General features: G+C 33.8%; 1 protein-coding gene across 2 annotated transcripts; it reads right to left on the reverse strand.

The window, feature by feature from the left end:
- Positions 1-340: 340 nt before the first annotated feature.
- Positions 341-15,146, reverse strand: LOC114328192 (ribitol 5-phosphate transferase FKRP). Of its 2 annotated transcripts, XM_028276975.2 has the most exons (5): positions 15,031-15,146; positions 14,726-14,815; positions 13,568-14,639; positions 7,790-7,950; positions 341-7,684 (listed from the first exon to the last, which is right to left on the reverse strand). In XM_028276975.2, the coding sequence occupies exons 3-5, from the start codon at positions 14,303-14,305 to the stop codon at positions 7,063-7,065; spliced, it is 1,521 nt and encodes a 506-aa protein (XP_028132776.1). In that variant the 5' UTR covers positions 14,306-14,639; positions 14,726-14,815; positions 15,031-15,146; the 3' UTR covers positions 341-7,062. The 2 variants fall into 2 exon arrangements, with proteins under 2 accessions (XP_028132776.1, XP_028132778.1); XM_028276977.2 differs by lacking the exons at positions 14,726-14,815; positions 15,031-15,146 and having other exon boundaries at positions 13,568-14,703.
- Between the last annotated feature and the right edge of the window lie 7,343 nt (positions 15,147-22,489).

The following is a 22,489-nucleotide window of genomic DNA, read 5'->3' on the forward strand; positions in this document are numbered from 1 at the left end:
TAGTGGAATCACACAGTGAACCCTGCTTGTCTGTCTTCATTCTTCTGAAATAATTTCTATGTTCACACATTCACACAACTTTCAAATAATCTATGTACCTATATTTTAATTAGTTTCGGAGATCAATATCTAATCGATTGTGGGTATATTCCCTCTGAGCCTGCAGATTTTTTATGTTGTTGCCTTTTAATGCTTCTTCTGATTCTTCAGCTGAGTATTGGATGTTCTAGCGCTGGGATTCGATCCCCGGCCTTCGGCGTGGAAGTCAGACATCCTACCGCCTGGGCTATCCGTCTCGCCTGATAGCAGCTCAGGCAGTAATAAAAAATATACAAAATCGTAAATTTAAAATTTTTATTTCAACGTTAAATAAAGATCTACATATTTTCATAACACGAATTAAATGAGCATCTATAAAAGCATTTTTGGCACATAGTTTATATATACAATGAGGTAAAGAAATATTTATATTTAGACCGTACACGATACAATAGAAAAATAAAACACAAAATGAAACCAAGAAAACAAGTTTGAAAGCCTTTAGGTTTCATAGCACAAAAATTAATTACTAAAAGACAGTTGTGATTGATTGAATAAAGAATATAGCTACAAAATTTGATTGCTTGAGTTATAAACATAAAAATAATTTGTTCTATTGTAGCATAATCATTGTTCTATTTTGCTAAAACATCGTGCATTTAACAATCATAAAATATTCTACTAGAAAATTTAAATCTAACTTTTATGAAATAAGTAATTATTTGGCACAAAATTATTGAACTGTAATCGTTAAATTTGCCCAAGATTATTGTTAAGTAGTATAACATCAACAACACTGGCTATCAACTGGTTTACTGTTTGGATATCAACCTTTTTCAATTGTTTAATCAAGTAGTTCTAGAAAAAATCTTATCATGAGTAATACCGAATCATATGAAGATTCTTACGAATGTTCTGAGTTCATAAACGAACCAGTAGCATCTAAATGGGGTTAGGACTGACGCAGGCTCAAAATAGGACGGATGAGAGAGAGACGACGTGAGAACGTTGGCAACCTCGCTAAGGAAGGGGATTGAAAGTCTTTAGTGGTTCGTGTGGTTGTGGTTTTCCCCATGAATGTGTGGAAGGAAGAATGGGAATCGGGTGATAGCAGGGCACCAGAAGAGATGTTATGCCCTAACCGGCGGTTCCATCCAGATATCTGGCTGGATGCCTGAGGTGAGATTTTTAGTGGACGCCGACCATCTCGGCGTCTAATAAATTCTAATATGGACTGATAAATTCTGTATGCAGCGAGGAGTACGGCAAGGAGACACCATCTCACCAAAGCTGTTCACAACCCTTTTAGAACACACTTCTAAGAAGGCAGATCTGAACGAATATGGTATCAATATAAATGGAGAGAAGCTCAGTCATTTGAGATTCGCAGATGACATCGTCCTTATAGCCGATCGTATGGATGATGCAATAATAATATTGAAAAAGTTATATCACGCTTCCTTAGAGGTCGGACTAAAGATTAATATCAACAAGACGCAAATAATGACTAATCTGGTGCTAAATCGTAATATTGTTGTTGATGGAATGGATATTGAGCAGACTGTATCTTATAAGTACTTGGGACATGAAATTCGGTTGGGAAGAGATAACCAGACGTGCGAGCTCCCACGTCGCATAGGATTAGCCTGGGCAGCGTTTGGTAAACTGAGCTATGTATTTACATCGGACTTACCCATATGCCTGAAAAGGAAAATCTTTGACCAGTGTGTATTGCCTGTACTCACTTATGGAGCGGAAACATTAACACCCACAAAAAAGGTAGTGAACAAGATCCGCATAACTCAGAGGGCTATGGAGCGCTAGATGTTGGGTGTCTCCCTGAGGGACCGAATCCCAAACGAAGAAATACGTCGTAGAACAAAAACAACGGACGCCGTCGAAAGAATCGCGTCGCTCAAGTGGAATTGGGCAGGACACGTCGCCAGATTGTCAGACAACCGATGGACAAAACGTATTGTCGAGTGGAGGCCACGAGAAGAAGCACTACGGAGCAGAGGACGACCACCAACCAGATGGGCTGACGATCTGAAGCGTATTGTCGGCAATTGGATGCAAGCCGCACAAAACAGAGAAAGATGGAAAGAGCTGAGGGAGACCTATGTCCAGCAGTGGACGAGTATGGGTTGATGATGATGACCATCTCGGAGTAGTGATGGGGTGAAGTGTCAAAGGTGTAACCCCATCGGACATCATGTCCTGGCACAATTTCGTTAGGGTATTAGGAGCCCAACACTACCTCAGTCATCTGTATGCTGATTTTCCTTCTTCTGTTAGAGATAGAAAAAAAGTTACACTGAGTAAAAACAAAAAATGTAGCGTTTATACCGCCAACATAGTCTTAAGTGCAGCTAACCATTGCTGTATTATACGTTAACAAAAAAGTAAAAAGTAGTGCAAATTTAGCGAAGACAATATCGTTAGAATATTTAATTACATTTTACAACCTTAAGTTACTATACTAAATATATCGCTAATATCATTTTTGGAACGAAGTTTCACATCGAATTTGAAACAGATTCAAATATAGCATTACATGCTTGTTTTACTCTAATAAAATAGTACCTTTTTTTATAAATATACAAGAGGTGTATACGGGATATCCCATAACTAATTATTGGACATTAGATAGAGGAAATGGATGATATAAAAAATGCTTTCAGTTAACCATTGGAAAAAGTGACTCACAACTAAAGAATGAAGGGTGAGAAGCCAGAGAGTGACAGAAAGACAGTGAAAGAACCTTTTTCCTCTAGGCGTCAAAGGGCGACTAAACGGCTTAACGTACAGGATTGTAGAGGGGTCGTTGAAAAAGGAATAGGACGATGTGTAAAGCAATGAAGAAAAATCGAACATGGCATCATGACAAAACAATTTTAAGTCTACAGTGTCTACAGCGCTCAACGTACATAGAGGTAGAAGGCGATAGGATTTAAAGAATAAAATGCGTCAGCAAAGAAAAATCGAACACGATGTGTGCCATAAACGCCTTAAAAACGTATACACCACTATTTATGTTGGGTTGGAGTGACATTTGTCTATCAACACAACCACATTTTTGGTTGCCCTATGTACACGTCGTCATAACAAATTAAACATTGAAACACCCTGTAAAATGAGCTAAAAGCCTTCATTTTGACGTCACCTATCGTCCCCTAGCTAATGTCTAATTATTTTTGGTCACCATGTATACTAAACTATCTACTTTCATTGAAGCTTTGTTTTATTTCACATGTAGGCCTTGCTTTATTTTGTTTTGTGTTTTAAGTTGAATCAAGTTCAGAATTTCGGCAACCTTGTAGGTATAGTATCGTTTGAGTAAGAGATTTTGGTCATTTTAGAGAATAACAAACATAAACTAATGAATGAACTGAAGAATTATTGTTTTGAATAGAACAACGACAGAACTGAGTGAGCTACTTCGAGGATTCTAAGGGCCAATGGATAATTTTAGAGCATTTATAATATACAGGGTGTCCCAAAAGTAGTGGAACGGTCGAATATTTCGCGAACTGAACATCGGATCGAAAAATTGAAAAATACGTGTTCAATAATTTTCAAAAATCTATCGAATGACATCAAACACCCGGGGGGTAACTTTAAAACCTTAAATGAAGACCCCCAGTTTTTATTGCAGATTTGGATTCCTTATGTAAAAGTAAGCAACTTTTATTCGAGACATTTTTTCGAATTGTGGATAGATGGCGCTATAATCGAAAATAAAGATTTATCGTGATACCATAGGTAAATTATAGAAATGGTCTTACGATCCCGAAAAATTCACTTCCAAATGAAAAACCAAAAAATGCGTGTTTAATGTTTTTCAAAAACCTATCGAATAAGATCAAAAATGACTTTCCACCCCACACCATAGAGGTGGGGGGGGGGTAACTATAAAATCCTAAATAGGAACTCTTATTTTTTATTGCATTTTTGGATTCCTCATGAAAAAATAAGTAACATTTATTCGAAACATTTTTGAGAATTGATGATAGATGGCGCTATAATCGGAAAAAGCCATTTATTAGCGCCATCTATCAACAATTCTAAAAAATGTTTCGAATAAATTACTTATTCTTTTGTGATGAATCCAAAACTGCAATAAAAAACGGGGGTTCCTATTTAAGATTTTAGAGAAACCCCCCACCCCACTCCAGGGTGTCGAGTGGGAGTCGTATTTGGTGTCATTCGATAGGTTTTTGAAAAATATTAAACACTTGTTTTTTGGTTTTTTATTTGGAAGCGTATTTCTCGAGATATTAGACCGTTTCTATAATTTACTTTTGGTTTCACTATAAATTGTTTTTTTTTTTTTATTATAGCGCCATCTATCTAAAAAATGTTTCGAATAAAAGTTGTTTACTTTTACGTAAGAAATCCAAATATGCAATAAAAACTGGTGCCATTTAAGATTTTAAAGTTACCCCCCCCCCCATCTCCAGGGGGTGGAGTGGGGGTCGTGTTTAGTGTCAATCGATAGATTTTTGAAAAATATTGAACACGTATTTTTCAGTTCTTCGATCCGATGTTAAGTTCGCGAAATATTCGACCGTTACGCTACTTTTGGGACATCTTATACAGGGTATTAGTAAATAAGTATGAAAAACTTTAAGGGATAATTCTACATGAAAAAATAAAGGCAGTTTGCTCTATAAATGTATGTCCGAAAATGCTTCGTTTCCGAGATACAGGGTGTTGAAATTTTTATTTCAAACTGCCAATTTTTTTATTGCTTTAAGACCGGTTGAGATATGAAAATTACACTTGGTGGGTTTCAAGAAGTAGTTATTGCGCATTTTTTGGCAAACAAATAACAATTTTATATTCATCATACTGTCCGCCACTGATATATTTCAAATTGAAAATTATTTTTGTATTCCAAGTTTAATTTATGAAAAAGAACCTTTCTTGTATTTTTTTCCTATGGTGCACCGTTTTTATGCGAAAAAATAAAACATCTTCGAGAGTATTTTTCATTTCTTAATTCATTATTAAGAACTCTCCAATATAATAATACCAAAGTAGAACAATAACAGAAAATATTACTAAAAAGATTTTAACTAGGTGCAAAGCTACAACAAATGTTCAAAATTACCTCCTTTAAAGGTGACAGAATAATTCTATATTCACCATTGGCGCCCGTACAGGTAATGGTTTGAATTTTTTAAAGAAAAAAAATAGTACGCCACTGGGAAACGTCAAATTAAAAATCATTTTTGAATTACTCGTTCAATTTACGACAAAAAATCATTGTTGTCTTTTTTCATATGCGACGCCGTTTTTATACAAAAAAATAAAACATCTTAACGCTTACAAATTATTTGAGGTAGATTCCATATGCGCAGAAACTTATTTCAAATACTTTGTAAACGTTAAGATATTTTATGTTTTGCATAAAAACGGCGCCTCGTATGAAAAAAAGACAAAAACGATATTTTGTCGTAAATTGAACGAGGAATTCAAAAAAAATTTTTAATTTGACATATCTCAGTGGCATACTATTTTTTTTTTTTTAAATTCGGGCCATTACCCGTACGCGCGCCAATGGTGAATATAAAATTACTCTGTCACCTTTAAAAGAGGTAATTTTGAACATTTGTTGTAGCCTTGCACATAGTTAAAATCTTTTTAGAAATATTTTCTGTTATTGTTCTAGTTTGGCATTATTATATTGGAGAGTTCTGATAATGTATTACGAAATGAAAAATACGCGCGAAGATGTTTTATTTTTTTGCATAAAAACGGTGCACCATATGAAAAAAAGACAAGAAAGGTTCTTTATCATAAATTAAACGTGGAATACAAAAATAATTTTAAATTTGAAATATCTCAGTGGCGTACTATTTTTTTCTTTAAAAAAATTCAGACCATTACCCGTAGGCGCGACAATGATTAATATAAAATTGTTATTTGTTTGCCAAAAAATGCACAATAACTTCCTCTTGAAACACACCAAATTTAATTTTCATAGCTTAAAAGGTCTTAGGTTAGAGCAATAAAAAAATTCGCAGTTTGAAAAAAAAATTTCAACACCCCGTATCTTGAAAACGAAGCATTTGCGGACATACATTTATAGAGCAAACTGTCATTATTTTTTCATGTAGAATTACCCCTTTAAGTTTTTCATACTTATTTACTAACACCCTGTATATGCATAATTATAATATAATAACTGTTGTTCCTGTCTATCCAGACCATGAATAAATGAACCTTCTGACTAAAAATAAATCAGGGCCACCGAAATAATTTGTTAAATCTAATTAGAACATTATATGCACTACGATTAAAATTTTTCCTTGTAGTAGTCTAATCTAGAATTCTAAAACTTGTAGAACCAAGTTAACCAAATATTTTAAACCTGCTGACTTGTTGGGATCTATCTTACTGAAACTAGACTATTTTACTGTGGTTTTATTATAAAATTTTTATTGGGTCACACAAAAAATTAAAATACTGAGTTTAAGACTTAAGAATTAAAGCATTATTGTTAAAAGATACCGACGTCGCACAGAAAACATTAGCGCAGACAATTAAAATACAATGTGGTCACAACAATAGGACTTTTCAACGCTTCTCATTTGTTTCGAGCTTCTGCCATATGTATTATAATCCGTGTATAATATTAATATACAACATATGCATACGACAGAAGCTCGAAACAAATGAGAAGCGTTGAAAAGTCATATTCAAGCCTGACAAGATAACCTACTATTTGACATGCGCCACACATGTCAATGATCATTAGCAGTAAGCATTGTCTTAAATAATAAAATTGTAATGTAATAAAAATGTAAGAGGTGCGATAATTTTGAACACAAGTTTAAAAGCAGCTGAACTGAAATCAGTGAAAATAATCTAGACACTACATTTAAACAATCCAGCAGGTTTAAATCTATTTTTTACAAATCTTTATTTTTACAATATATTTTTCCAATCGGCTACACTAAGAAAACATTTTGTATTTTCAGTTAAAAACATTAGCGCAGACATTTATTATCACAAAATTTATGGAAACCTTAATTTACTAGGATCCGGATACTCGGGTGTTTCTATAGCACCTCTGCCAAATTTGAGCTCCAGAAAATCTCTTATATTATTAGGACTTGGCACAGACCTTCCTAGGAATTCTATACTAGACATGGGATGCAAAAAAATCTCAGGGAATTCCATATTTTTATGGTTAGTATACCAAGAATCTTTTGTCATAGTACCGTTTTTGGAATAAAATGGAAACAAGTTAACGTGTATCCTGTTCGTTTTACTGTAATGAACTCGATAAAAGTTACCTTCAGTTGCCTTCTCCCATAAAAACCCCTGTGGATCCAACACCGGTTTAGATTTAGCCATCTTTAACCATGAACAACGATCCAGATCTTCTCGTATAAAGCCTACGTCGACGTTGTGGTCCCAAGGAAGAATATCCCCGTTTCTCATCGCACCTAATAGGCTACCAGCTTCCAACCAATACCGAATTCCTGTTTCGTCAAGAAGGATGAAAGTATGTTTGGCAGTTTTTCGTAAATTGGCCAGGCAGCACGGGGGTGTCCACCTTCTTTCGTATAGGTATGAAGGCATAGCATCTATAACAGTTCCAAAACATCTTTCTGTTTCTTTTGTACATCCATACCTAGAAAATGTTGCTGTAAATACATTTTTTGAAACTATCCTAGCAAAAATTTACACTAAATGTTTCCTCTTAAAGAAAATTATACCACTAATAAATTTTTCTTACCATTCTGTAATCCCTGTTTCACGAATTACTTTTTTAATTTTGAAAATATTGTATAACTTCTTTAATCTGGTGGCTTCCAGTTGTTTTTGTTGCCATTGAGCATGATGGGAGCGAAAAAGTGGTTTGCCTTCATGAAAGGATACATCTTTTAAAATGTGCACCTGCAAATTAAAAAAATAATGTAATGTTTTACAGCAAAATGTCAATAAAAATGAGACATGGCATGTTGTAAGCTAGACTACATAATCTATCATGGACGTATAAATAAAGATGTAAAGATAAATAAGTATAAATAAAGGTCTTTATTTATACGTCCATGTAATCTATCATAAATCAAATCACAATAATAAGAAATAGCATAAACGAAGAAGGAAATAGGATAATACAGCTTCAGATATATTCACCGAAAACTTTCCACCCAGGTTTTATACTTGTTGATGCAAAATGAAACAATAAAACACTTGAATCCGTTAATTTTTATCTTTAGTATGATGACATTAAGCAAAAAATTCACGTGGGGCAACAAAAATAATAGAAATAAAAAAAGAGAGGAATGTCACCATCCGAAGTAGAAAGGAAATAAGCAAGGAGATAAAATTCTACATAAAATTATACCAAAAAATAATAAATGTCTGGGAGAGAATTACCCACCAATACCCTTACTATCAGATCTGTAAAAATTACTAACAAAATCATAACCAACTGCCTAAAAAATAAGGTGGACTTCTACTAGCCTATCGAGCAGTTTGGATTCAGAAAACATTTTATACCATAGATTACATGCACAAGAATACAGTATAAAGTTCCAATTCATATGGTGTTTGTGGATTTTCAAAAAGCATTCAATTCAACTCAATCGAATTATGAGCTGTGCTAGATAATCTCTAGAAAACGCACATAAGATACACTAACGTAATTTACAAGATAGGGACCTATCTTCGGTATGGATCTATAAAGGAGTATAACCAAGCCGCAAGCCCTTATCCCTTGCCATACCGCTCTTTTATAGGCCGATCAGACACCAGTTTGTTTCAGATAATGTAAATTCAATCATGCAAATAAAGCTTGGCGAAAGCACAAATATGAATCTCATAAAACTACAATGCAGAGTGAGACAAAAAGATACCATTTCTCCCAAACTATTCACCCTTGCTCTCAAAGACATTTTTAAAAGTCATTATTTTATAAGTAAATACAATGCAAGTCAGAGAAAGCAGGCACCCCACAAAATGGGTCATTTTTGATGTCTCGTATTTCCTAAACCGGTTGTCCGATTTAAGTGATTGTTTTAAATGTTATAGCCTTATTCTTTAAGTATATCGTTGTAATAATATTGTTGGTAGACAGATAAATCGTCATTGTATACCGGGTATACCAATCAAACTGTGTTTATTTCTAAAAGTTCACCACACCCTGTGGAATATTCTAGCATTTATAAAATATTGAAATTAAAACCCCACTATAGCGTCAGGTTTTCTTAACATTCGGTTTATTGATTCATTCGCTTATGTTGGATAATAAAAAAGTTAGGTACTTTAACAACTAGCCATGTTCTTCATCAATACAGTGTGTTTCTAAATAAGTGTGACAAACTTTAAGGGATAATTCTGGATGAAAAAATAATGAGTGTTTGCTTTATAAACATTATATCTGCAAATGACTCGTTTCCAAAATACGGGAAGTTAAACTTTTTCTTACAAACTGACAATTTATTTATTGATCTTAAACCGGTAAATCAAATTTGGTACCTACGTTTTAAGAGGTAGTTATTGCAAATTTTTTGACATACACTTAAGAATTTTATATTTACCATTATGTGAATGTAATATAATTTTATATGCATGCCAATGGTGCAACTCTATGTAAAAAAATGCGCAATAACTACCTCTTACAACCCACCAAATTTCATTTGCATACCTCAACCGGTTTTGGAGCAATACATAAATCGTCAGTTTGTAAGAAAAAATTCAACATCCCCTATCTTGGAAACGAAGCATTTGCAGACATATGTTTATAACGCAAACGGTCAATATTTTTTCATGCAGCATTATCCCTTAAAGTTTGTCGCACTTATTTAGAAACACACTGTATTGATGAAGAACATGGCTAGTTGTGAAAGTAGCTAACTTTTTTATTATCCGACATAAGCAAATGAATCAAAAAACAGAATGTTAAGAAAACCTGACGCTATAGTTGGATTTTAATTTCAGTATTTTATAAATGTTAGAATATTCCACAGGGAGTGGTGAACTTTTAGAAAAAACACAGTTTGATTGATACATCCATTATTACAGCGATATTGTTAAAGAATAAGGCTATAACATTTAAAAAAAATCACTTAAATCAGAAACTAGGTTTAGGAAATACGAGACATCAAAACTGGCCCATTTTGTGGGGTGCCTGCTTTCTCTCAAGCGCTCTGTCCTTAGGTACCCCAATTTTTAAAATAATAAAATTTGTAATTTTCTTGTATTTTTGCACTAATAATTGTATATTTTTCTAAATGAACGTAAAATACATTATCAGTTGGTCAAAGTCAAAGATGTCTTTGACAGTGCTTCAAATAGTAGGAGAATTTGATATTGATTAAAAAATTGATTTGAAATTTATGAAATATCCAGGGGTGGCCAAACTGTGGCTCGCGAGCCACATGTGGCTCTTTGAAGGATTATTTGTGGCTCTCAATAAATGGACCTGATTTACTTTTAATTTTTGTTTTTCAAAATGTCTTAAATTACTGACAATAAATATAAAAGACTAAGTGTAACATCAGGACTTGGACAAGGAGACCCCTTATCACCGTTGCTATTCAATTTGGCCTTAGAATATGTAATAAGTAAAATATCATCTGATCTGACAGGAGGATTTGCGAATCGAAGATCATAACTATTGTTGTCATTTGCTGATGATATAGGTGCAGTCACTCAATCTACACAAGAGACGTGAGAGAGTTGTTTTCACAACTCGAGGAGAAAACAGGTAGTCTGGGCCTTCAAATAAATGAAGAGAAGACGAAATACATGCTAATAACCAAAAATCCAAGACCAAAGAGTTAGGCAGAACATAACTATTAATGGCCACAATTTGGAATTGGTAAAAAAATAGTTTAAATATATGGCGGTAATCACACATGACAACTACATCTGAGGCCTATAGAATCAAAACCTGCTAGATCCATGTGTTGAAATTTTGTCAGGAGGCTAAAAGAACATTAAAATGTAAATTTTCCAAAAAGTATCCGGTATTTTTCAATCAAATGGGCATCAATAGGGCTTTTCATCGATTGTCATTTGTTTCGAGCTTCTGTCATGTGTCACATAATATTAATATATCTACGTCATATGTCTTAGGTTTGTATCTTGTTTGTATCATTGGTATATATCAATAACGTATGACGTAGATATATTAATATTATGTGACACATGACAGAAGCTCGAAACAAAGGACTGTGAATGAAAAGCCCTATAAATATCATAAAATGGCACACTAATTTGTAATTTTTCTGCACACCCCTTACATCGTCAGAAATTTGTACTTAGTTTGGATTTAGCAGAACGAAAAATTTAGGATTTAGCAGGTTTTGATTCTGATGGGCTCATCTAAAAAGAGGTCTCAGCAAGGATAGTTGTGTGAAATAGACCATTATACTCCCTACCATCATTATTAAGATCTAAGCAGCTAAAAAGATAATCTAAATTAAGACTGTATAACTAATTATTCGCTAAGATAAGATGGGCAGTTCATGTGATGAATCAAAGGAAGACAGAGTGTTAAAGACAGTGTTTTTTGAAAGACGATAGAAGGTAAGTAGGCAGTCCCAGAAAATGATGGAAGGATGATGAAGAATCGAAGTATTCTGAATTAGCAAAGGTTGATTGTAGAATTATTTGAATATTTGAAACAACGATGTGAAATCCAAACAGTGAGAGAAAAATTTAATACCTTCTGTACACTTTTTAGATAATTGTTTAATTGTGGCTCTCGAAACATTTTAAATTTTGAAAAATGGCTTGGACTATCAAGGAGCTTGGCCACCCCTGAAATATACTACAGTAGAACGTCAATAATCCGGATTAATTGGGACCGGACCCCATCCGGATTATCAATTTATCCGGATTATCGAAATTACCTCAAAAAAGGGCCAGTATACACATTAAAGTACAACAAACATTTTAAAATTTTATGTTTTCTCTTGTACAGTAAAGTGTCTAGAGGTGAAATTAATCAAAACATTTTTTTATGATTAAACACTGTATTGTAATTAATTTATAATAGCACCATGTGTACAGTAAAAACATCAGACACTATTTGGGCTTTTAAAAAAATGTGTAAAATATTTTTGAACTGCGGTAGAGGTTCGTTTTTCGCAGCGAAGTTCTTAAATTGTTTTAAAAGAATCAGATATTTTTGCTAGATACAAATCCGGATTATTGACGGTCTGGATTTTTGACGTCCGGATTATCGACGTTCTACTGTATAATTATTTTTGTAAAAATATTAACTGGCATACTTGCTAAATTAAATTTATTATTATTTTTTTTTGATCTTTAGAAATATAAACAAAAAAAGAATGTGTGTGTACTTTGTACGCACGTAAGAAGTTATACTTCTATTATAATATAATTTCAACGAAATAGATATACCTACTTTACAGTTACAATACCAAAAATTAACAATAATTACCAAAAATGAACCAAAATTTAACAATGCCAAATATTAAAAAAAAAAGAAAAAAATATGAATCGTCCGGGATTTGAACCCGCAATCTCGCGATTTTTTGATCTCTGGTCCAATGCTCTACCAACAAGGCCATCAAGCCGCACGCTACTTACCTTTCAGATATACATAATTATACATCACGGTGACAAGTGAAATATAAAAATAGATGTTTTATTATTTTACGCCCAAGGAAGACAAATCCAAAGACACAAAATTATAATAAATAACCTTTTAAACCACCTTTTTCAAATTGCGCAAGTTGTATTATTAATATTAATGGTAATAAATGAAATATAAATATTTTGACGTTTCACAATTTGACAATTCACTTTTAACTGCAGTGCCATAAAAATTTTAAAACACTAGTGCCTTAAAGTAGCATTTTTAACGCTCCTATGGAGTCCTAAAAATTGCATTTTTAACACGTTTGTAGAAAAATATATTTAAAAACACTAATATATTCTTTCCACACCTTTTCTGGACTGATAACATACATAAATTAAAACATTTTGAAGTATAACTTCAAACATATAATATGAAAACTATTTAAAAAGGCAGAATAACTATTAACTAACCTTTGTTTTTTCTCTTCCCACAAATTTTAAAACGCAACAACCATACATAACCAAACCGTCAACCGTCCAAACCACAGCTGCGCTACAGCTGCCATATTGGATAATTTTTGACATGTCATTTGAACATCCAATCAGAACAAAGTTATAATGCGCATGCGCCGGGATCGTAGGTTTTAACATATAAAAATTCACCCTCATATCGCGCGTAAAGAAGTATAACTTCAAAAAGACTACACAAGCAAAATCAAGAGTACTTATACTAAAAAAATTCTTTACATTGAAGAAACACAACACTTAGTATCAAAACAGCATAAAAATACTATATAAAATAATGAATAAAACATGCTACTACTTGTATCACATTTAAAGCAAAGTTTAAACAAAATAAGAAGACAAAACTAGAAACAAAACCGTCCTACTGGTATGTTTTAACTACAGCAGTTTCAAGTACAACATAAACAATCAGAAAAGGCTCTAACTGTACCTTTAAATTTAACGCAGAACTCTGCAGATACAAAGAATGTGGAAAGGGCAACAAAAACGCATTGGACAACATCATTAGAGTTTTCGTCTCCAAGAGAAAAACATGTTTTCCAATCACAGCATCACATGTCATACTTTTAATAAAATCAAACTGCAAATTCCATTCTCTTAGATTAAGGTTCACGTTCAGGCAACTCAACGTTTGCCTGTGATTTTTAACGACAGCTGCAATTATACTCCCAGGATTTCTGCTCAAAGCATTAATCATTAGTTGTAAGCTCTGTCTGGAAGATACTCTAGTAGAATCAGGTACAAACAAAACGTATTTAGACTTTATTTCACTAATCGGGTAATTATCCACGAAGCTACTTCTCAGATCTGGAGATAACTTTATAAATTTAATATATGGAAGCGTATTATTGGTTAAGACTATATCAAGAGGAGGGTATGGAAGCTCTTCGTACATCACAAATATCTGCATCCTTACAAAAGCATTGGTGAAGGAAAGTAGGGTTAAAGTCACATCATTTTCATGGGATTCAAAATCTCTTAGGATGACTGTCACTAGTTCGTTCAAACGCTTTTTTGGAGGCTTTGGAATCGGGGGTGTTATTATTTTGTCTTCGATATTCGACTGTATTATGCCCGAAAATAGGCGAGAAGCGTAGTAGAATGTTAGTATTTTTATTAGGAGAAGCACAAACAAAAATGGTAGTGTTTTAAAAGATCTTAAACGCATAATAAATTAAAACTTACTAATGGCACTGTTAAATTTGCGAAACTATCGTTGTATTAATAATAAAATAGCATTTTTTGCCATTATTGTGCGTTTGGTTTTGAGTTTTGAACTAAATTTCTTCTTCTTCCGCTTCCTTCAAAAGAGTAAAACTTGCGTCTAGAGAAAACCAAATACTTTGCTTCGGAGCTTCTAGACAATTGACAGTTCTCTGGATTTGGCGGGCAATTTGAAAAGTATATATATTGTACCTATACTACTTATACATCATATACAACTTATACATCATTGAGTTTAAGACAGTAAATGAAAAACCTCAATTCGCTTGGTAGATTATCTATATAAATGTAAATGAAATTCAAAATATACTTATTAACTTAATTATATGCAATATTTTAAATAAAAACTTTGTCATGTAGGTACCTTATATGTACTTATATATGTATAGGATATGTTACTTATAGTTCGGTACCTCTTGGGGACTTAGCAATTTTACCAGTATTTTGAATTTCTCTATAAAATAATTTACCATAGGAAAGTTATAAATTACAGTCAAATAATTAACCATATTATAAAAGTTATATTATTACCACATTATCAAAAACAGTAGGTACCTACTAACAAAGAAAAACATAAATATTTCACATAATAAAAATATTCTTAAACAAAAATGATTGTTTTCAATTAATAAGAAAAACCTTAAAGGAAAATTTAGGGTTTAAACAAACCATCTATTAGAGAAATTCAAAATACGGGTGTAAAATTTCTAAGTCCCCAATAATTATAACTGTCAATTGTCTAGAAGCTCCGAAGCCAAAGTATTTGGTTTTCGCTAACCGCAAGTAAGAGTAAAGAGTTATTGAATAATCTTCTTTTTTACGTAGAGTTTAATCGATTACGAGCCTCTACTACTTAAGTTAACAGCCAGTATTTTAATTGAGGCGAAGTTATCTTGCGCACCGGTATATGAATATGAAATAAAAAATAATAATATGAATAATATGAAATAAATATAAGATACATACTAATATTTATATGGGATCTAGCCACAATTGATTGTAATTAAAATTACACTTTTAACTAACTACAGTTTGTAATTGTAATGTAAATAATTGTAATTCGTAGTTCTATCATAATAATAATTACAATCAATAATTGTGGGTGTGAATCCCATATACCTAAACATAATATTTTAATTAGACATGCAACAAGAAAACAGTTTCAGGATAAAATAAATAATTGATATTCTACATTACTTTGAATTTTAAACTTGTATTCATTTTCTATAGGCAGTTTTGATGTAATGTCAAGAAAAATATAAAAATGGAATGTCAGTCAAGTTCAAGTAAAAGTTTTTGTAGGTATTGTCCTGTAATTGAGAATGAATAAATTATAATTGTTGATATATATAAGACGTTTGTAGAAAAAATATTGTATGATATAGGTGTTAAAAAGTACATTTTTAAGGCACTCATGTGAATTGCAGAATGAGCGAAGCGATTCTTTCACATACGTGCCTTAAAATTGTGCTTTTAACATTTATATCATAAATAACTATTATTATAATTTTTGTGTATTTGGACTTGTCTACCTCGGGAATAAGATAATAAGTAATATTTAAAGTATTTTATAATTCACTTCGTATGTTTGTCACTATGTCTGAGAAATCTTGTAGCCAGTATAAACAAAAGGGTATAGCTCAGTGGTAGAGCGTTGGGCTAGAGATCAAGAGGTCCCCGGTTCAAATCCTGGTGTTTTCTAATCTTTTTTTAATTTTTGGTATTGTTTTAATAAAAAATTTTGGAAAGTAGTAAGTAAAAATTAATTTAATCTTTAAATAAAATACAAATAAACTGTCCGAAAGTATATTTATTTCATTGAAATCATATTATTAGAAGTATAACTTCTTACGTGCGTACAAAGTACACACACATTTTTTTGTCTATCTCTTTTCTTTCATTCTTGGAACACGTCCCGCCCATCTCCATTTTTGTAATACGTTCGATAATATCTTCCACTCCGGTTCGTCAACGAACTTCCTCGTTTTTTACCATAGAAAGAATACTTACAAGTACAGGGTTATTCACTATATATTTTGACCCCCCTGTAAACTGCTTTTACAGAATTAGAAAAAACTGTTAAATACAAAAGTTATTTGATTTTTAAATTATGATTTTTTGACATATATGTCGTACTAATGACGTCATCCATTTGGGCGTGATGACGTAATCGACTATTCTTTTTAATGGGAATAGGGGTCGAGTGCTAGCTCATTTGAAAGATTATTCAAATCCCTATTCACTAATATAAACATTAGTGATGTAACGAATATTCGTATTAGCATTCGCATTCGCGAATATTCGCATGTTTTTGCATATTCGCATTCGCATCCGCATTCGCGAAATTTTTGCGAATGTTTTGCGAATATGAAAACCAGAAAAAAAATAATTTTAAGATAATATTAGGTTAATAAAATCAAAATCTATTCACTTCTCATCTTTTTTTATTAAGAAAAGGTAACTTAACCTCAAACATGCAGCTACCCTTAAGTGGAAATATGCAGGACACAACAGCAGACAAAGAGACGGAAGATGGAATGAAGCGATAAATCACTGGAGACCTTGGGACTACAAAAGAGGAAGGGGCAGACCACAGACGAGATGGCCGGATGACCTAAAAAGATACGCAGGGACCAGATCGACAGTATTAGCACTGAACCGAGAAGAGTGGAAAAATAAGGGGGAGGCCTACGTTCAACTTTGGACAAATGAAGGGCAATATATAGATAGAACTTAACCTTGTATAATCACACTATCAGCCTTCACTTTTTTTATTATTTGGTATTATGTAATACCTAAAGCTTAAGATTCAGATTGATTTACACTAAATATCAATTAACTTTTCATTATAAATTTACGATATTTACGTGCGGTATCCGGGGTGACCAGACGTGATCGTATAAGAAATGAAGACATACGTGAAAGGTGCGGTGTTGGAAGGACCTTTAGACAGACTTAAAACGAAACAGTTATCGTGGTTCGGACATATGGCGAGAATGAGTGAAGGTAGAACTGTAAAGAGGGTATGGAAAGCGGCATCTGACAACAAACGACGAAGAGGCAGGCCAGCAAGAACGTGGAACGCAAATATTGGAAAGGCTTGCGTAAAAAGGAATATTGGGTGGAGAGAAGCAGAAAGGCTAGCTACTGACCGAAAGGCATGAAGACGTCTGATTTCTCCACTTACCTCGACACCGTAAGGTACAAGAGGACGGCTTAAGTAAGTAAGTAAGTATAAATTTAGGAAACGTTACAAAAATATAAACAAATTAAAAAAATGAATATTCGCATCCGCATTCGCGAATGTCGGTAGCAGATATTCGCATTCGCATTCGTATTCGCGAATGTTCAAAAAATGACATTCGTTACATCACTAATAAACATTAACATGATTAATTATACAGGTTGTCCAAAAATTTTTTTAATTAAATTAATTGACACAAAAAGAAGAATGTATGTAATTTATTCATTTCAAAATACATTCTACTGCTGTCAGAAAACAGAAATAAATGTTTATTGAACAAATAAACACTTTTCACTTAAATTCAATGTTCAAGCTGCCACCCATTATCTGCTTCTTGGCAGTTTGAACATTGAATTTAAGCAAAAATCAATGTTTATTTGTGCAATAAACTTTTATTTCTGTTTTCTAACGGCAGTAAAATGTATTTTAAATTAAATAAATTACATACATTCTTCTTTTTGTGTCAATTAATGTAATTAAAAAACATTTTTTGGACACCCTGTATAATTAATCATGTTAATGTTTATATTACTGAATCTATCTTTCTCTTGTCGTTTCCCCATTAAATTTCTTCCAATATTCCTAACAATGTTTCTCCATTGGTCTCTATCTTCAGCTGCTTTAAGAGCTTCGCAGAATGAGTTTCCAGCTGAATGCTTTATTTGGTCAGACCATCTAGTTGGTGATCGTCCTCTTGATCTTCTCCCCGGAACGTTTCCAGAAACAATTAATCTCTCCAAACTGTCGTCACCTCTGCGAACCACGTGACCAAAGAATTGCAGAATTCGTTGCAGACAGACTTATTTTAAAATTGAGTTGGTTTAGAATGGAAACGTTTGTCCTATGATCTGTCCAAGGTATGGGCAGCATTCTTCTCCAGCACCACATCTCAAGGCATCAATTTTTCGTATGCGCGAAGAGTCCAAGTCTCTGCTCCGTATAGAAATATTGAGAATACAAGGGCATTCACCAGTCTCATCTTGATATTTTGAGAGACAGATCTGTCTTTCCAAACTTTAGTTATTATTTCAATGAGTTGTCTCAGGTTCAGGATTTGTTCCCTTGTACCTCTACCCTTTACAAACCCCGCTTGTTCCTGAGGTATTTGGTAATGTAGATAGGTTTTTAATCTGTTTTTGACGATATGCAATAAGATTTTACTAGCATGTGTTATTAGTGACAGTGTGTGGTAGTTTTCACATCTGGTAGTAGTTCCTTTTTTGTGTAGTGGGATATAAATTGAGGTACACCAATCAGATGACCATTTTCCTGAATTCCAAACAGCGACACAGATAGAATGGATGATATTATGTAATCCTTTGTCACCTATAGTAACTTTAGTATTTCACATGGTATTGAATCAATGCCTGGGGATTTATTTCTCTTTAGTGATTTAATTGCATCTTTGACTTCAGCGAGTAAGACAGTGTAGGTTCTCTAGGGTAGTCAGAAGGCCACTGATTTTCTGCTGATACCTCGTTATTTTTATATAGCTCGCCAGAGTAGTTTCGCCATGTTTCCAATATTTCATCAGTATCGGTCTTTAAATTACCTTCCTCATCTATTACAGACCACGTTTGAGATTTAAATTCTCTGGTAAGGAGTTTGATCTTCTGGAATAAGTCCCTAGGTTCATTTCGACAGCCATGCTCCTCTATCTCTCTGCATATTTGAGAGATGTAATCAGCTTTATCTTTGCGGCACTGTTTTCTGATTTCTCTCGATAACGCTCTGTATTCATCGTTTGTTCCGTATCTAGTTTTATGTTCTTCTCTGCGTTGAATCACAGTCCACGTATTATCGGATATCCATGACTTACGGCCAGTGGAAACCGCTGCCTCACAGTCTTTTGCAGCCTCGATTACCTTATCTTTGAGATAGATCCAAGTGCTCTCAGGGTCACTATCTACTTGGTCTAAAAAGAAAGAGCTTCTTCTAGGTTTTGTTAAAAGTCATTGATTTTTGATGGATTTAGAGACATGACTTTTCTCTGAGGTCTTCTTTTGGGGACTTTAAAACGAAGTCGAACGTTCAATACCAGGAGTTGATGATCGCTTCCACAGTCTTCGCCAGGATATGTTTTACAGTTGATGGACGACGACTTCCATCTTGATCTTATTAGGATGTAGTCTATTTGATTCCTTGTTCGTCCATCTGGGCTGCGCCATGTGTATAATCTCCGTGGATGATGTTGATATAACGTGTTTGTAATTGTAAGATGTTGTTCTACACAGAACTCCACTAGACGGTCGCCATTCTCATTTCTCTGTCCCAGTCCATTTTTGCCCAGCACTCCTTCAATATTTTCATTAGATGACCCCACTTTGGCGTTAAAATCTCCTAAAATTATGACGAGTTCACGATTCGGAATAGCGCGAACAGTTTCTTCTAGACGACCATAGAACCTGTTGATGTCTTCTTCTTGTGCAGCTGTTGTAGGAGCGTATACCTGGACAAGGTGTAGGGTATTGGTGGATATTCTCAGTTTAAGGGATATTATCCTGTCATCAATAGTATTATATCCAATTACGCAGTCGTTAAGTTTAGAGGGTACAATTATTGCGACTCCATTTGTACTTTTGTTATCTGGGCCTGAAAAATAGACGACGTTGCCAGCAATTGTTCATGCTTTAGTATCATGCTTTTACCCATAAACTTGGATTGTAACAGTGACCGGGCCCTCTATATTTGAAGGCTGCTAGACCGACACTGAGCAATATGCAGCAAGGCGAAAAGTGGTGGAATAAGAAAGAGGAAGAGTTGATGTGTGAGACAGTGTTGCCAGATTTCTCAGAGCACGTCGCACTCTTTCTCAGCGACATAGGAACACCTCTTTTTACGAATGCCCCCTGTAATAAGCTAAGCTATTATTTATTATTGTTCTTTGTCTTTTAAGTAGTTTGTGTTCATCTATGTCAACCCCCCCCCCCCCACCACCATCATCATCATCATCATCATCATCATCATCATCATCATCATCATCTTGGTGCTGCAGCCCTTAGAGGGCCTCGACCTTCTCAAGCTTTCTACGCCATTCTGTTCTGTCCCTTGCTTGCATTTTCCAGTTGCCGACTCTGATCTTCTCGGCATCCTGTGTTACCCCGTCCATCCACCTCAGCTTTGGTCTACCCCGTCTTCTCATTCCCACGGGTTGCGCTGTTAGAATCTTTTTTATCATGTTCGATTCAGGGGCCCGGGCTACATGTCCTGCCCACTGCAGGCGGTTTCGCTTAATTATAGTGATAATATCTTTTCCACCAAACGTATGCTTGTAGATATTCTACCACCCCCCTCCCTCTGCCACTGATTATATCTGGAATATTTCTTACAATTTTTTATAAAATTTTTACTCAATGGCAAAATTATATACTGTCAATACGTAAATCATAACAACTATAGAATAACATCTACTTTTATTTTTGTATAATCTAACAAATTTTAATAGTTTTTTTCTACAAACGTGTTAAAAATGCAATAATACAGTATAAATTAAATTTAAAAAAACCTTTTAAACCACCGTTTTCAAATTGCGCAAGTTGTATTATTAATATTAATGTTAATAAATGAAATATCAATATTTTGACGTTTCACAATTTGACAATTCACTTTTAACTGCAGTGCCTTAAATTTTTTAAAGCACTGGTGCTTTAAAGTAGCATTTTTAACGCTCCTATGGAGTGCCATAAATTGCATTTTTAACACGTTTATAGAAAAATATATTTAAAAACACTAATAAATTAAAACATTTAGTAACGAACTCCATACTGTATGTGTGCGCATGCGCGCAGATTAATCAAATTTCACCCTCAATCGCGCCTAAAGAAGTATAACTTCAAAAAATTGCTTGAGTGAAGACTACGGACAGACAAGCGAAACCGAGGAAGACCCAACGTGATAGACCGGCCTACGACCTCAAAAGAATTGTGACCAATTGGATAGCAGAAGCGCAGAACAGAAGAAGATGGAAATATCTGGAGGAGGCCTATGTTCAACAACGGACAAATCAGGACTAATTGATTAAGTACTTGGAGTGGTTTGAATTATATCATCCATTCATACAAATAAATATTTACAGCAGAGGACATGCAGCCATTAAAACTCGTCTTCATTACATGTATCTAATCTCATGCAATTAAACCTGATTCAATCTGGCGACAAATGGAAAATTAAGAAATAATATAAATATCAATAATGATGATTAACTATTTTAAATGGGAAATAAGCCACAATTTTACCAAAAAATGAATTTATTAACGTTTCGACGCCCAAGTCGGGTGTCGCCAAAATACAAAATAATACTAAATAAACAAAAATGTTGTTGCTTAGTAAAAAATTCTTCTAATAATTTTTTTTAAATTCATTTTTTTGGTAAAATTGTGGCTTATTTCCCATTTAAAATAGTTCATTATAAAAATGCCACAAGGAAATAGCTTCAAACATGAATAATGATTGTTAAATGTTAATACTATTAGGTATATATTTAGTATAGTCAACAACTCGAGGAGGAACATAGAACCGGTCAGTCTAGACAGTTTTATAGGGACCTGAAAACAATGACGGGCAACACGATCAACAGCCCAAGATTTATAAAAGACGAGGCAGGACAATTGCTCACAGACGACGAAGAGATAAGCCGACAATGGAGAAAGTATTTTGAGCAACTCTTAAATACAGAAAACCCCACACCGACAGGGCAACAAAAACAGTACCAGTTAGCCGAACCTGAATGACCAGGGCCGACACTAGCTGAAGTAAAGTCCGCAATTTCGTCCCTAAAAAACCATAAAGACGGCATACAGGCGGAACTACTAAAAAAAAAAGAGGGGGAAAAACTACATCTTGAGATTTATCATCTTATAAGAGAAGTCTGGGAAAGAGAAGCAA

The sequence above is a fragment of the Diabrotica virgifera genome, chromosome 6 (assembly GCF_917563875.1).
Source record: "Diabrotica virgifera virgifera chromosome 6, PGI_DIABVI_V3a".
NCBI classification, from domain to species: Eukaryota; Metazoa; Arthropoda; class Insecta; order Coleoptera; family Chrysomelidae; genus Diabrotica; species Diabrotica virgifera.

Coding starts and splice junctions, on each gene's coding strand:
- LOC114328192 (XM_028276975.2), bottom strand. CDS start 14,305: ATGCGTTTAAGATCTTTTAAAACACTACCATTTTTGTTTGTGCTTCTC. Junction 7,951..13,567: donor GTTCTGCGTTAAATTTAAAG/GTACAGTTAGAG, acceptor TTTAATTTGCAG/GTGCACATTTTAAAAGATGT. Junction 7,685..7,789: donor GAAACAGGGATTACAGAATG/GTAAGAAAAATT, acceptor AACATTTTCTAG/GTATGGATGTACAAAAGAAA.